The sequence below is a fragment of the Kalmanozyma brasiliensis genome (genome assembly GCF_000497045.1).
Source record: "Kalmanozyma brasiliensis GHG001 unplaced genomic scaffold PSEUBRA_SCAF17, whole genome shotgun sequence".
NCBI lineage: Eukaryota > Fungi > Basidiomycota > Ustilaginomycetes > Ustilaginales > Kalmanozyma > Kalmanozyma brasiliensis.
In genome coordinates, this window is record NW_015961956.1 from 346,332 (window position 1) to 360,208 (window position 13,877).

General features: G+C 59.3%; 3 protein-coding genes across 3 annotated transcripts; 1 reads left to right on the forward strand and 2 right to left on the reverse strand.

The window, feature by feature from the left end:
• Positions 1–224: 224 nt before the first annotated feature.
• Positions 225–2,312, forward strand: PSEUBRA_002125 (Cyclic-AMP phosphodiesterase, class-II; the record flags this gene model as incomplete). Its single annotated transcript, XM_016435286.1, has 1 exon — positions 225–2,312. One exon carries the CDS (start codon positions 225–227, stop codon positions 2,310–2,312), a length of 2,088 nt encoding a protein of 695 aa, XP_016293356.1.
• A 469-nt stretch (positions 2,313–2,781) lies between these two features.
• On the reverse strand, positions 2,782–6,030 carry PSEUBRA_002126 (Oligopeptide transporter, OPT superfamily; the record flags this gene model as incomplete). Its single annotated transcript, XM_016435317.1, has 1 exon — positions 2,782–6,030. The coding sequence occupies one exon, from the start codon at positions 6,028–6,030 to the stop codon at positions 2,782–2,784; it is 3,249 nt and encodes a 1,082-aa protein (XP_016293357.1).
• A 1,656-nt stretch (positions 6,031–7,686) lies between these two features.
• On the reverse strand, positions 7,687–13,575 carry PSEUBRA_002127 (Armadillo-type fold; the record flags this gene model as incomplete). Its single annotated transcript, XM_016435337.2, has 1 exon — positions 7,687–13,575. The coding sequence occupies one exon, from the start codon at positions 13,573–13,575 to the stop codon at positions 7,687–7,689; it is 5,889 nt and encodes a 1,962-aa protein (XP_016293358.2).
• Between the last annotated feature and the right edge of the window lie 302 nt (positions 13,576–13,877).

Below are 13,877 nucleotides of genomic sequence, written 5' to 3' on the forward strand. Positions count from 1 at the left end.
CCCGGCACATAGTCCGTCCAAGCGAGCGACAGCTTCGACTCAGAACAACGGCGTTCTCGATCCGTCGCAATCGATCCGTGTACCTTATCTGAGGACCTCCGCATTTGCATCTGTCGACTTCTTCTCAACTCGGTGGACGATCAGAATCTGCACGCAAGTCCTGTCACAGCTTCCGTACTCGGACAGATTCATCTGACAAGGCACACCGACACCTCAAGATCAACATGACGACCCAGCCTTCCTCTTCGTCCGCCGCGGCCCACCAGGACCTGTCATCATCCGCCCAACTTCCCGCTTCATCTTCGTCACAGCTCCAAGCCTCCGAACCCTCGATCAGCAGTCGCAATGACCTTCGAAGAAGCTCGGTTCAAACCGAGCAGTCCTTCTACTCGGCGTCCGACTATCCCAGACGCAAGCAGCCGCGTGTAGCGCTTCATCCAGGACACCAACCCGCTTCCTTCAGCTTCGTCTGTCTCGGTACCGGCGGTGGTCCCCTCGAAGGCGATTGCTCCTGCTACCTCCTCAAGGCAGCCGATCAAGAGTGGCAGGATGGTTCCATCGTTGTCGAAGGCGGCTCGTGGCTAGGCGCGCTCACCGATGTGCTCGAACAACACGGTCCCGACTCGGCCTTCTACGACTTCGAGTTCCCACCCACCACACCGTCCGCCTATCTGCGCGCCGGTCTCATGGCTTCCTTCTCGAGTGCCTTCTTGATATCACACGCCCATCTCGATCATATTCTCGGCTTGGTGCTCGGCTCAGCCTCCTTGCCAGGCAAAAGGAGCGTCTTCGGTCTCAAGCCCACACTCGAAAACATTCTCGACATGTTCAACGGCAAAATCTGGCCCAAGCTCGCCTCGTGGAAGGAGGACGAACCGCATACCATGTATCACATGCGTTGCCTCGACAACCAGCGACCCTTTTCAGTAAGCGACTCACTCAGTGTCTTGCCCTTCGCTCTTTCGCACGGTCTCAACCCGTCTGAGCCGCCCGCACCTCCCACACCAACCTACGCGCCGGCGCAACTCAATTCGAACTACTTCAGCAAACGCATGTCGCTGCCCGTCAGCACCCAGCTCGGCTCGTTCCAGCTCTCGCGCGGTATCGACGACCGCATGCGCACCCTCGAAAGCATCTCACAAGGAAGCGAGGCCAATGCGTTCCGTCGACCGTCGTTCAACAACAGCCCTTTCTTCCCCTCGACTGCTACGAGCAAAGCGTCCAACGCTTCGCTCGGCCCTACGGATATCCCGACCAACAAACAGGGAGAGCCTGTATCGCCTCGAGCGTCGCCTGCTGCTACTGCTGCGGACGGTCTCGCATCCGCTTCGTCCTCCACCGCCTCCCTGTCTTCGGTCGCCATGCTGCCTACGGCCAGTGGCGGACCTGGCATCCCGACGCATCCCCCTCAGCAACCCTCCTCCTTCAACAAACCGCTCCCGGACAGCCCGGCCAAGAACCGCAGACCTCGAACCGCCCAAGGCTCGGAACGACGTCCTTCGCCTCCTTCCGCATGGACCCCACCCACTTCGTCTTCCGGCCCCGCTTCGAACACCACACGACAACCGCCTCGGCGCGTCTCGATCGATCGTCCCCCACCCTCGCTCGACTCGACCGCCTTCTTCATCACGCACAAAAACCACGACCGCGACGTGCTCTTCTTTGGCGACGTCGAGCCGGATTGCGTCTCGCAATCGCCGCGCAATCGGCAGGTGTGGAGTCACGCCGCCGAGCGGTTTGCCGAAGGACGGCTGAATGCGATTTTCCTCGAGTGCAGTTTTGCAAAGGGTCATCCGACGGAATTTTTGTATGGGCATTTGTCGGTGGAGCATCTGTTTGATGAGTTGCGGGTGTTGGCGCAGATGGTGAAGCGGGTGAGGGAGATGAGGCGGAGGGGGTCGAATGGGAGTGTGAGGAGTGCTGGTGGTCCTACCGGAGCGGGGTCGAGTGGTGGGAACAAATACCATCTGGCGCCTTCGCCGTTGGGGACGGCGGCGGTGTCGGTGCATGACGAACAACCACAGCCACCGAGCGGCAGTGTGTACGACCGCGATAGCGAGCTTCGTGGTCAACTGCAGGGGTTGGGCGTCATTGTGATCCACGTCAAACCCGCCTTGTTTCCGACATTCGTCAATGCGGCCACCACAGACAGCACGGATGACGACGCAACGCCAATAGTCAACCCAGAACCCATACTCGACCACCGCACCGCACCCCAGAAGATCCTGGACGAGCTAGAGCAGGAGGAGCAAGCGGCCGCATTGGGCGTGCGCTTCGTCATGGCCGAAAAGGGTATGCGCATCGAATGTTAGTTGCTTTCGTCTTTGTAAGAATGATATACGGTTAGACGAGTCGAGTGTATGTGTGTGCCTGTTTGAGCTCAAGGTGGCATGATTCAGACCGGGGTGTGAGAATTGGGGGTGGAGAGATGAGGTGATGTGACAATAAGTGGCGATGCGGTTTGCGGATCGGAGGACGAGGGCTGGCATCGAAACGCTTTGCGTGACGACGCTCTCTCTCGCTCGAGCGGCCAATCGAGAAGATGGAACGGAGAATGGACGGAAAGGAGCACACAGGAGGCTGTCGAGCTCGCATGGTCACGCGTCGAACGAGCGCCGCGCCCAACGCCATGCCCTCTCTCACCCGCTCGTCCCGATACAAGTAGCACAACAAAGTCAACACACGATCACATCGCAAGCAAGACCCACCATCACACACGGACGAACGCAGACACACGACGAGGAACCCAACGAACGTGAGGTTATTCCATAACGAAAGTAATCAAAACCTAGCCGGACCACCAAACCCGCCCTCGGGAGGTTGCATCAGCGCCAGACCCGCAGCATCCAGATTATTCCCCGCGACCTCGTTTCCCCACCAATTCAGCGTCACCGCCCCATTCTTCGGCAAGATCAGCGCGAAGAAGATCAAAATGCTAGACACAATCGTGCCGCTATCCATCGCTGCCGCAAGGACGAAATTGTACTTGGACCACCAACGGAAGTTGTACTTGCGTACGAGGTACTGAAACACAAACCCGGCAGCGAACCAGGAGGTGTAGTTGAGACCACTGGCGGGGGGGATGAACGAGACACCGGCGAAGATGACTGGCCAGGAGACGTAACGGATCCACGAACGCGGGTAACGTCGTGCAAGCAGGTAGAACGGGATCGGTATCAGCGCTCCGAACAACATCGCCCAGTACATGGCACGATACATGCTCGTCGACCCGAACATGCGTGCCGGTCCAATGGCACCCCAAATCAACGAGGCCGTGTAGAACACCCGGATCGACGGACAGGTAAAACTGTTCGCCTGATCCGGACTGCACAGATCGGTGATGTTGGCAAACATCCACTGCTTGACGCCGAGCTGAACAAAGCATGCCACGATCACCCCGCTCAGCTGCGCCATGAACGTCAACCGAGGCGGGATCTTCATGTAATGTCCCAGCTTGAGGTCCTGTACGAACCCGAGACCGCCGAACAACCCCTGCATGGCGTACGCCTTGAAGATCATGTTCGGCAGCGGTTTCCCGGGTAGCATGTAGCCGACGAGCAGTTCGCCAATCAGGTTGGTGCCGATCGCCTGGCCCGTCATGGCATACACAAACCCGGCGGGGAGGATGTAGATGGTCGGAATGAGGATCGAGAGGAACACCCCCCAGATCGGCAGGTCCGTATGGTAGACGCGCGCCATGACGATACCAAAGACGAGCGCAATGACAAACATGACGGCATACCACCAGTCGGGCGTCTCGGGATAGTGACGCATGAACTTGGCGTGCACGTCGTCCTCCTCGGTGCGAACGCGCAGGATGCCCTTCTTCAACGCCTTGCCGTGGTACAGCACCGTGTGCGTCAGAACGCTGGTCAGCATCGCAAATCCGGTCGTGTAGACCAGCGCGAGGGTCGTCGAGAGGTAGAGGGGAGAATACTCCTCGTACGCCTGCTGATCCAGATCCGAACCGTTAGGAATGACACGGCTAATCTCGTACGGCTGACCGTACCTGTCGAAGGACTGACCCGTGTTGAAGGGGAGGTACGCCTGATACCACGCGTTCTTGAACCACATGATCGGCGCAGCGACCCAGATGAACATGACGAAGCCAGCGAAGACGTTGCACTCGGCCCACCAGGGCGTGATGAGCGGCGAGCCGATGTAGCTGATCTGCGTCCAATCGGGGGTGAGCACCGACATGCCCAAACCCGAGATCGTGCCAAAGACCAAATTGACCGGTTGGTTGGAAGGGAAGATCCAACAGACCCAGTTGAACACCGACAGCGACAGGAACAGATAGCCAGGGATCCAGTAGAGCACGAACGCGCCGATGGAGCAGACAGTGAAGAAGCGGAAGCGCGTCATGGTGCCGTCCGACTCCTCCTCGGCGTGCAGCGTGTTGAGGATCGTAGCGGCGACGAGGTTCTGCGGCCAGATCATGCTAGCGGGCCAGACGAGGAAGCGACGACACATGCCCGCGAGACCAAAACCGATGGTCTGCGTGCTGAGCATGAGCAGGACGTCAAAGCCAAAGGCACGTGGCTGGTTGTAGTACTGCACCGACTCGTCGGCGATGATGACGCTCATCGAGTAGGCGGTGATGATGGAGATGTTGGCCATGATGGTGGTGAGCGTGTGTTCCTTGATGTTGTAGATGCCTGGGTTGAGCGAGAACGAGACGCCGCCGAGCCAGCGCGGCAACGTCCAGATGCGGTACGGCAGCACAGCGGCGAAGAACTTGCCCATGGGGTAGGCTACTAGCAAGACGACGGTGGTGTTGAAGGTAGGAGCCGGGTAGCGGAGCGAGAAGAACATGTTGGCACCCGAAGCGAGGATGGTGAGGAGGAATGAGGTGAACCACATTCGGATCGTGTTGACCGGCATCTCGGTGTCGTCGATGTTGGACACGGAGGCACGCACTTCTGGATAGGGCGAGTCTTCCTCCATCTCCATCTCGAGCTCGACCATGCGAACGCCCCTCGCACCGACTTCGGCATCTTCCGATGTAGGATGGGACAGACCTTGGCTCTGGCCGTAGTCGGACATGTGGAATTCGTCCTTGTAGGCATCGTCGAAGGCGAACTCGGCGGAATCGAGAGGGAACTTGTTCTCGTCGGTGCTGCCGGGGCTTTCGGGCGTGCGACGCAGTTCAGGTACGGATGAGGAGTAGGTGTCGATCTGCGCACTTTGTCGGATGCCTTGGGCGGGGATGCGCTGGTCGAGCGAGATGCCGCCGCTAGCGGTGGTGCCAATGTCGCGGGTGCCGTGGGGGAGAGAGGTGCGCATCTCCGAGTTGCCGCTGCGACTGACGGGTTGCGAGTCGGCTTCAGGCAACGCATCCATGGAAGAGAAGACGGCGACGGAGCGAGCATGGTCGAGCGGCTGACCATTGATACCACGAACGAAGGTGCTGCTGGAGTCGTACGAGCGGTTGTCGGGCGAGCCCATGGGATTGAGGGCTTGAGTGAGGTCGACGACGGGTGGGCCGGTGGGGCGTTGAAACTCGACGCCATTCAAGTCGGACTCGGCTGCCAAGCCCTGGTGTTGGGAGGGTACTCCTGATGCTGGCAAGGCGAGGCTCTGACCGGAAACGTCGACGAGACGTCCTTGCGAGTCATAGACGGCGCCCGTGGCTTCATCATAGTAGTAGGTCTCGTTGGGATCCGCAGCTGGACCCGCAGAGGCGAGATGCTGTTGTGTGGGAGGGTCTTGCTGGGAAGCCTGCTGACGATTCTGATTGTCTATGGAAGGGTCGAGAGGGTTGTGCTGCAGCTCGGGCGCGGGACCAAGGTCGGGAAGAACGAAGGCAAACACATCTCCATCGTCTTCGGATTCGTACTCCTCTTCGTCTTCTTCGTCCCATTCCTCTTCCTCTATATAAGTCTCGCCCTCATAGGCGCCTTGACCTTGTGTAGGGGGCCTTGGGTTGGCGGTGCCACCACGTGTGCCTGGACGACGACCTGTGGTGGGCCTGCCGGTGGTGGGGCGACCGGTTGTTGGCCGACCTGTTGTGGGTCTAGCAGAGCTCATTTGGTCGGAAGGACGAGATGACAGGTGTCACCGTGCAGAAGCGTGTGTGACGCGATGAGATGAAGCAATGCTGTCGCGGACTGAAAAGCGAAAACGGTCCGTGGACGAAGATTGAGACTCGCGGCGGTTCCAAGGTCGAAATGCGAATGAAGCTAGTCCACGTGCTGGTGGCACCGATGAAGCGAGTGTGTGTCAGAGAAGTGACAGGACGGAGCAGGAGAACAGTGGTGACGGGTCGAAGCAGACTGTAGGGTTCCGTCAGGAAACGGAGAAGGTTTTTCTACGCGGTGGTGCCACTGTGGGACGGCGAGACTAGAGTGCGGATGAGTGTATCCAACGGAAGAAAGGAGTCCAAGGTCGAGATAAAAAGGAGTGAGAGTCGAGGAACGGGGCAGATGTCGGTAGGAGGAGATGAAGAAGAGGATAAAGGATGGTGATGGTCCGAGGGAAGGTAGCAGGCAGTCTGGGATGTCAGATGGACGAGTGAGGAGCGACAAATGTCACAACACACCAGTCAAAGTCAGAAGCGGAGGCGGAAATTCCAGGCGTGACAGCCAACAGTCAGAGTGGCTTAGCTCCTGGCTCACTCCGACTGGTTCTACTCAGAGGAATTTGACGAGATGCGCTTTGAGCTCGAGCTGCGTGGATGCTGCGTGCTCGCGTTCCTAGCTTGTTAGTTACAGCAGCCCTGCCGCCAGCCGAAGCAGAGGATGCATGCACCATGCCTACAAGAAAGTGGGGCTGCTGAGCCTCTTTTACCGTTCGGATGGGAATTTCGCATGAGAAGCACGCCGAGCAAGCAAACCAAAGCAGAGCAAAGCATCGCAAATGCAAAGGCAAAGGCAGCAGTCAGTTAGCGGCTGCTTGGCACTCTGTCTCTCTCTCCTGTGTCAGTTGAGAGAGAGGACTTTTAAAGTTCAGATGCAGCTCACACAGTGGATCAGCAGAAGACACATTTCGGATTTTGAATTTATTCATCGTGAAATTGGTTGAGTCGGCTAACTGCAGCTGAGGTCAGTTGTCTCAAGCTAAAAGCAATCGACTCGCTCTGGAGCCGCACAAAATGTCTGAGCCGCTCCCCGAGAACAACAACAACATCAGACGAATGCAGAAGATGGGCGCAAAGGGGTCCATATTGAGCACAATGAGCACAATGAGCACAATCTCAGCGCCTTCAACCCACCCCTTGGGCTCAATGCAGTGCGCTGATGCGCTCCAGGCCCACGCAATTCCGACCGTCCGAGCCGTCCAAGTGTAAGGAACACCGTCACGTTGGTTCGCTCGATCCCCTGTGCAGAGCATGCCATCGGCAAGGGGGCAGAGATAAGGGGGTGGCGGACCAGGGCTTTGGAATCCACATGCCGCAAAGGGGCGTCTTCTGAGTGACCACCCAGTGCCTTGACGTCCATCACCAGCGCACCGCTCCGTCGGGTCTCAGATTTTCCATCCAGTCGACCTTAGCGCCGTATGCAAGGAGCTTGCATGAAACGCCTTGCGTCACCACCCCACCCACCATCTGCCGTGCCAATGCTGACAAGGTACATACTTCGTTCCTGATCTCGCGAGCGATACAGTCGCACTTCCATTACACAAATCCTCCTAGTTGCCAAGAGAGCGATGAGAACAAAAGTACAGCCGAGAACACTACTACCGCCCTTATACCTGAACAAAGTCGTCCTGATCTTCGCCGTTCTCAACAGCGTCGTTGCCATCTCGATCTGCTGCTTTGGCTTGACCGCTCGCATCGCCTGTCAGTTGAGACCAGTCTCCCGACGTCTTGGAACTGTAGCGTCGTCCCATCATCTCTTCGTCGTCCTCGGGCTTTGAGAGCACTTGTCCCTCCTCGTCGTCATCCTCAGCTGCTGCTTCGTGGTGCAACGCAGCTGTGCCGTTCGACAGACGCGATCGTTTGGATGCTGCACCCGTCAGCAAAGACATACGCCCAGCCTGATCAGCCGGCTGCTTGCTCAGGTGCTGCGATTGCCGACCAGCCACAAATGCCAGGAACGGGTCCGAAGCTTTGCCTTGGCCAGGGCTGCTGGACGACGACGGTCCTGGTCGACTTGGACTGTCTGCAGATGTGTCGCCATCACCACTCACAGCGCCGTCGACGCCTCGTTGCGGCGAAGACAGCGTGATACCATGCTCCGTATTGCTCTCCTCCATGCTGTTGTCTGCTGAATGCGAATCTTGCGGCTCATCTTCGTTTTGTTGAGCGCCCTCGCTGTCGTCGTCCTCTTTGTCGCTCGACTCGTGATCCACGCCCAGCAGATGGTGGGGCTCGCCGTCCTCGTTCTCATCGTCCTCGTCGTTGTCGCCATAGTCGAAGAAGGCAGGTCCATTGGCGTTGACCCAGTCTGTGCCAAAGTCGAGCTCCGTCTGGCGCTTGCCTCCGCCAAAGATGGATGCTCGCGACATCTCGAGATGCTGCGCCGATTGCGCCTGCGTCTTGGATCCAGATGACTCTGCATCGTCCTCTGCGTCCGAGTTGACCTGACTTTCCTCGTCTCCATCTGTGTTCTCGGCCGAACTGGCCTCGCTGAACTGGCTGTCGTCGTCCATCTGGAACACATTGACGTCGCCATCATCGCCGTCGGCGTCCACAAATTGGTTCGTGAAGCCACCTTCGCCCTCAGGTCGATGGGGTCCACCATCAGCAGGACCGAGCACCAGCTTCCTTGGCTCGATACCCTCCTCTCGTGGAAGCGCAGCGTGTTGGTTCAGCTCCTCTTCCGACAGGATGCCAAACACGCCTTGTCGTACTTCGTCCGAATCGTCGTGCGCGAGCTTTGCGATGAGCTTGTTTAGATCCTCTGACCTCGACTGCGGCAGCGCGTACAGCTCGTCCTTGCGGCACATCTGCGCCAGCACGCGCGACAGTGCAATGCGAACGTCGACCACGCTGTCGTCGCCCATCTGACTCAACCGGTTCAGCAAGAGCAACTCGCAGGACGAGCGTTGGATGTCTGACTCGACCAGCGCACCTACGCACAGCAGGCAAGCTACGCGCAGACGGTAGCCCTGGCTGTCTCCCAGATCGCTCACCATGCCCAGGAAGCCGTCAGCGATCACTTGGTCGTGCTCGGCGAACGCCCTGTACAGGTTCGGTACGCAGTGAATGCCTGCGTCTCGTACCGCGCTGATCGGATCCGCCAGCGCCAGCTGCATCAGCGACACCAGGTTGCCGTCTTCATCCTGCAGCAAGAATTGCTTGGCCATGCTGGGAATGTGCAGCGCTAGTCGCTCGCGCAGACGCCAGTCTCGCAGCGCGCCCGATGACCACTGCGAAAGCAGCTCCGAGAGCGTACGTTCTGCTTCGACCTGGGGCAGGCACGAAAGGAACACGTCCATGTTGTCGAACATAGCCGTCCGCACGTCGACGTCGTCGTCCGCGACGAAGCGCGTCGAAGCCGGCAGTAGATCGTCGCGTGTAGCATCTGGCCCAATGATCTTGGCGACTTCGTGCAATGAAGCTGCCAAGCTCTTGCGCACCTTGGGCTTGTCGCTCCTCGTAAGCTCGGCGTGCGCTTGCTTCAATCTGCTCCACTGACTAGCGCCTAGCGTGAGCACGACAGCGGGCAAGTTGTAAGCGACGACGAGCGGACGCTCTGGATCAAAGTTGTTGGCGCGGAAGTTGGTGTCCCACGGCGCCGCGTCCATCATTGAGCTCTCGTTTCCGCCGCCGTAACCAAAGCTGGCGAGCAGCGAGTCTTGACCGTTGCCGCCGCCAAAGGACGAGGGCACCCCGGCATCGGAGCCGGCATCCATCATCATCATGGCGCTCTCCTCTTCGAAAAGCGCTTCTGTGCCTTCCGGATCGCTCGTCTTGTCGAACGTGAGCGAGGCATCGCCTTGCTGGGGTGGACCATCGAAGGGCTCACCCAGGAAGAAGCGCACAAGCTCCTCGGGCACGCCCGCCTCGGTTTCATGGAACATGTAAATCACTTCGCCGATGATCTCCAAGGCAGCCATTCGCAGCGCTCGGGAGACGTCGTTGACCAGCGCTCGCATGAACACCAGCGTGGTCTCGCGACGAAGCTTCTCGCCGAGCTTTCCGAGAGTAGCGGGGACCGAGAAGCAAGCGGCTTGACGCACGTGCCAGTTGCGGTCGTGGATGGCCTTGTTGAGCGCGGGAAGCACCTTGTTCTCTACGGGCTCGGCTGTCAGGTTGCGTGACAAGGGGCCAAGCGAGCTAGCCACCTCTTTACGAACGTAGAAGGCGCCATCATCGATGAGTTTGAGCACCTCGGGAGCGTACCTGTCCAGCAGCGCATCTTGTGGGATCAGCTCGTCTGCTGCCAGTGCGGCGAGCAAACTGACCGAGGCCATGCGTCCGACGGCCGATTCCTCGTCTTCGTCGATCTGCACGTCGCTAGCCGAGTCATCGCTCTGCTGGCCAAACATGTTCCCCTCCTGTCCCCACGAATTGGCTTCTAATGAGTCGGGCTCTTCATCCATGGCGTCGTTTGAGGCAGCGATAGATCCAGACGAGGCCTCGTTTTCGCTCGTAGCTTTGGCGCTGTCAGAGGCGTCTGCGTTGTCCTCTTCCATGGCTTCATCTGCTGTTGTGGCGCTGGACGCCTCCGCCTCGACATTCGCTCCATCCGTCGGTGCGCCTTGCTGCTCGTCGATGTGCTCGTCCTGCTCTGCGCCGTGGCGGCCATGATGAATCTGCGCCAACGCGAGGGCCACGTTGACAAGCAGCTCGTTCTTGACAGTCATCCGGGCATGGTCGTCGAAGCGGTAGTCATCGTGCGGCACTGGCTGTCCATCTCGACCCGATGCGTGCGTGACGTAGCTCTCCAGATCCTGCTCCTCCTGTCTCGCCTGGATCTGTTCCTGAGGCTTTTCGGCGAGCTCTTCTTTGGAGAACTCGAGATCGCGACGATCGAGACGATAAAATAGTTGAACGAGTGACTGTTGCGTCGCGCCGGCAATCACGGTATTTTGGTTGAGCAACAGCGCGCACAACAGCGTCGTGAAGGCGGTGAGGCTGATCTTTGGGCGCGATGCCCTTTCGGCTTCGTCGTCGTCCGTGTGTTGCATCTCGCTGGACTCGTCGGCAAGCTCGGCGATGGGGCAATTGCGGAAGAAGAACCACATGACCCTGCCAATCTCGGGCGCAAATGCTGCGCAGACCTCGGCTTCGTCGGTCGCGAGTCCATTCAGCAACGGGATAATGTACTCAACCGCATCATTGAGCTCGACTTCGCGGATCCACTCGGGCAGCGATTGAGAGACGAGGACCCTGTGGTAGGCCTGATCGCTCTTGGCGAACAGGAAGATGCGCTCGAGTGTGTTCAAGCTCTCTTCGGCATGCTCGAGCGCGGCCCCGAAGCCTTGCTCGTCTTCGTCCTCCTCTTCTTCGTCTTGGTCGACGCCGGGACTACCCTCTTCCATCATGGCGTCAGCAGACTCCGTGTCGCCGGCATCGAGACCCAGCGCGGACGGCATGACTGAATCTGAGATCTGAGCATCGCTGCTGATGCCCGCTGGCGGCTGCTGCTGCTGCATCTCTTGCTGGCTGGGCTCGTCGCGGAAGAAGTTGAGCATGGTGCTGCCCGTCGATCCTTTCTGCGCAGCGAGCGCGCGGGCGGAAGATTCGGCCTGGGCAAGAGGATTGAGTGCACCTCGAGGATGGTCGATGATGGCGATCGGTGGTGGGACCACACCAGATCTGGTGAGACTGGGACGTTTAGGCAGCGAAGGGCGTTCGGCCCCGGTCATGGGACTGGTTCCGCTGCCAGGCGATTCACTGACGTCCTCGATGCTTTTCGCTGCTGCTGCGGAGCTGTTTGTCGAGCTGACGCGATCTTCGTCTTCTTCGATGTCATCGCCTGTTTCTGCAATGTCGTCCTCGTCGAACTCGGAGCCCTCCTGATCCTCGTCGTTGGTGCCCACGCTCTCTCTTTCGGAATTGGAGCCATCTTCCTCCGACGAGCCCACATCGTCCGGATCGTCACTGAGATCGTAGCCCGAGCGCGGCGGCATGGCGATGAAGCTGCGCGTCTTAGGCGGACTCTCGCCCAGACCCATGCTGGCCCCATTCGGGGCTGATCCGGACGGATCCGAAAGCTCGAGGAAAGGTGAGCGCGGTGACGTGGGCGAGATCTTCGGAGAAGGTGTTCGGGTTGGGAGCGGCAGCGACTGAGGCACGGGCACTGAGCTGTACCGCTTCTTGGGATCAGCGTTGTTAAGGCTTGCCAGGGGTGACTCGGCCCGCTCTGGCAACCACGACGAGCCGCTGCTGTTGGTGCGATGAGATACGAGTGCGTTCGCAACGTCCACGTGCGGCGCAGCTTCGGTGGCGGGCGAGAGGACCCTGCTTGCTGGACTTTGGCCGGAAGTCACGGCGCTGGCATACGTGGGTTTGGACGTCTCTTCCGACGCGTCCGAGGTCGACCAAGGCGGAGTGAAACCGATTTTGACGACGGGGTCGGTCTTGGCCACCTCGATGCTTCTGCGTGGGCTCTTGTGTGGGTCGTGGGTGTCACGCATGTTGCTTAGACCGGTGCGCAAAACGGGCGAGGAGGACGAGCCGCGCAGCTCGTGCGGTCGCCGCGCTTTGGGTCGGCCGAGAATGGTGTTGGATGAGCCTGCCGGCGATCCTGATTCGGCTGACGTAGCAGGCGACCGTGAGAGGTCCATCGAATCCGAGCCCGCCGAAGGCGAAGCACGACCCGGGGACCCGGCGACAGGTGAGGCCGAGCCCATCCTGCGCAGCTGATCGGCGCGGTCCGGCGTAGACGAGCGAGGCCAGACCGAGTCCCAGGCGTGTTGTGCGTCTGGGTTGATGGGCACGGTGGGCGGCGAAGTCGACGGCAAGAAGATGGGCGAAGGCGCTCGGAAGGGAGCGGTGGCTAGATCGGTGCTTGCGCGACGAGCGCGTGCGAGTCCAGCGTGGGCCGACATTGTGGATTGGAGGCGAGGCGAGATCGGGGCACCAGCAAAGGTGCGTGCAGGAGAAGAGGTGCGGCGAGCGCTGCCCTCGGAAAAGTGGTGAGTGGTGCCATTTGGCTGGTGTCGATCGGCGTTGCGAGGATTGGTGCGCCGCAATTCAGAGGTGAAGTTGGCATCGGGCGAGGCACTTCCGGCGCTGCTGCTGCTGCTGTTCGCGTTGGATCCGGCGCTGACCTTTCGTGTGTGTGGAAGGAAGGTCGGGGAGCCAGAGGCAGACAAGTGGTTCATCGAGGCTGGTTTGGATCGAGAGCTTGCAAGGTGGTCGCTCGAGCCGTTGACAGAGCGAGACGAATCTGTCGAGTTGGAATCTGCAGAGGCTGCATTGTGTTCTGCGCCTCCTGAAGCTTCAGCAATGGTCCAAGATCGATCCGAGGAAGACTGCAGCGGACCGAAACCGAGGATGGGACTGGTGCGGTCTTTTGTGTCGATGGACTGGTTTCGACTGTGATGGCGATGCCTGCCTCGCGCGGCTGAGCCCATGGGCCTTGATGGAAGCTGATCGAGTCTAGGCGACAGGCTGAAGTTGGCGTTGATGCCGTCCTGAGACACCTTGATCTCTGGCTCCTTGGAACCGTCTTCCGCCATGATCGAGAACTTCGAAATGGTGGATCTTCGAACGCGTCCAGCGGACCGACTGGGAGACTACCTGGTGGAGCTTGGGTCTGACCTTACGATAAGGTTAACTCGGATGCTTTGAAATACGCAGGAGCGGTTCTCTGACGTAGAAAGATCGAGATTAGGGATCTGTTGCGTGCTGATGTGTGTCTGCGCTGAGGCGGACGGGTTTATGGCTGAGAGGTGACGTCGCTGACCTTCAAAACCGAGACATGTTGGCGGCAGAGAGGGAGGAAAACGTGGCTAGATGGAGTTCTGTGAGCCGGGTCAGA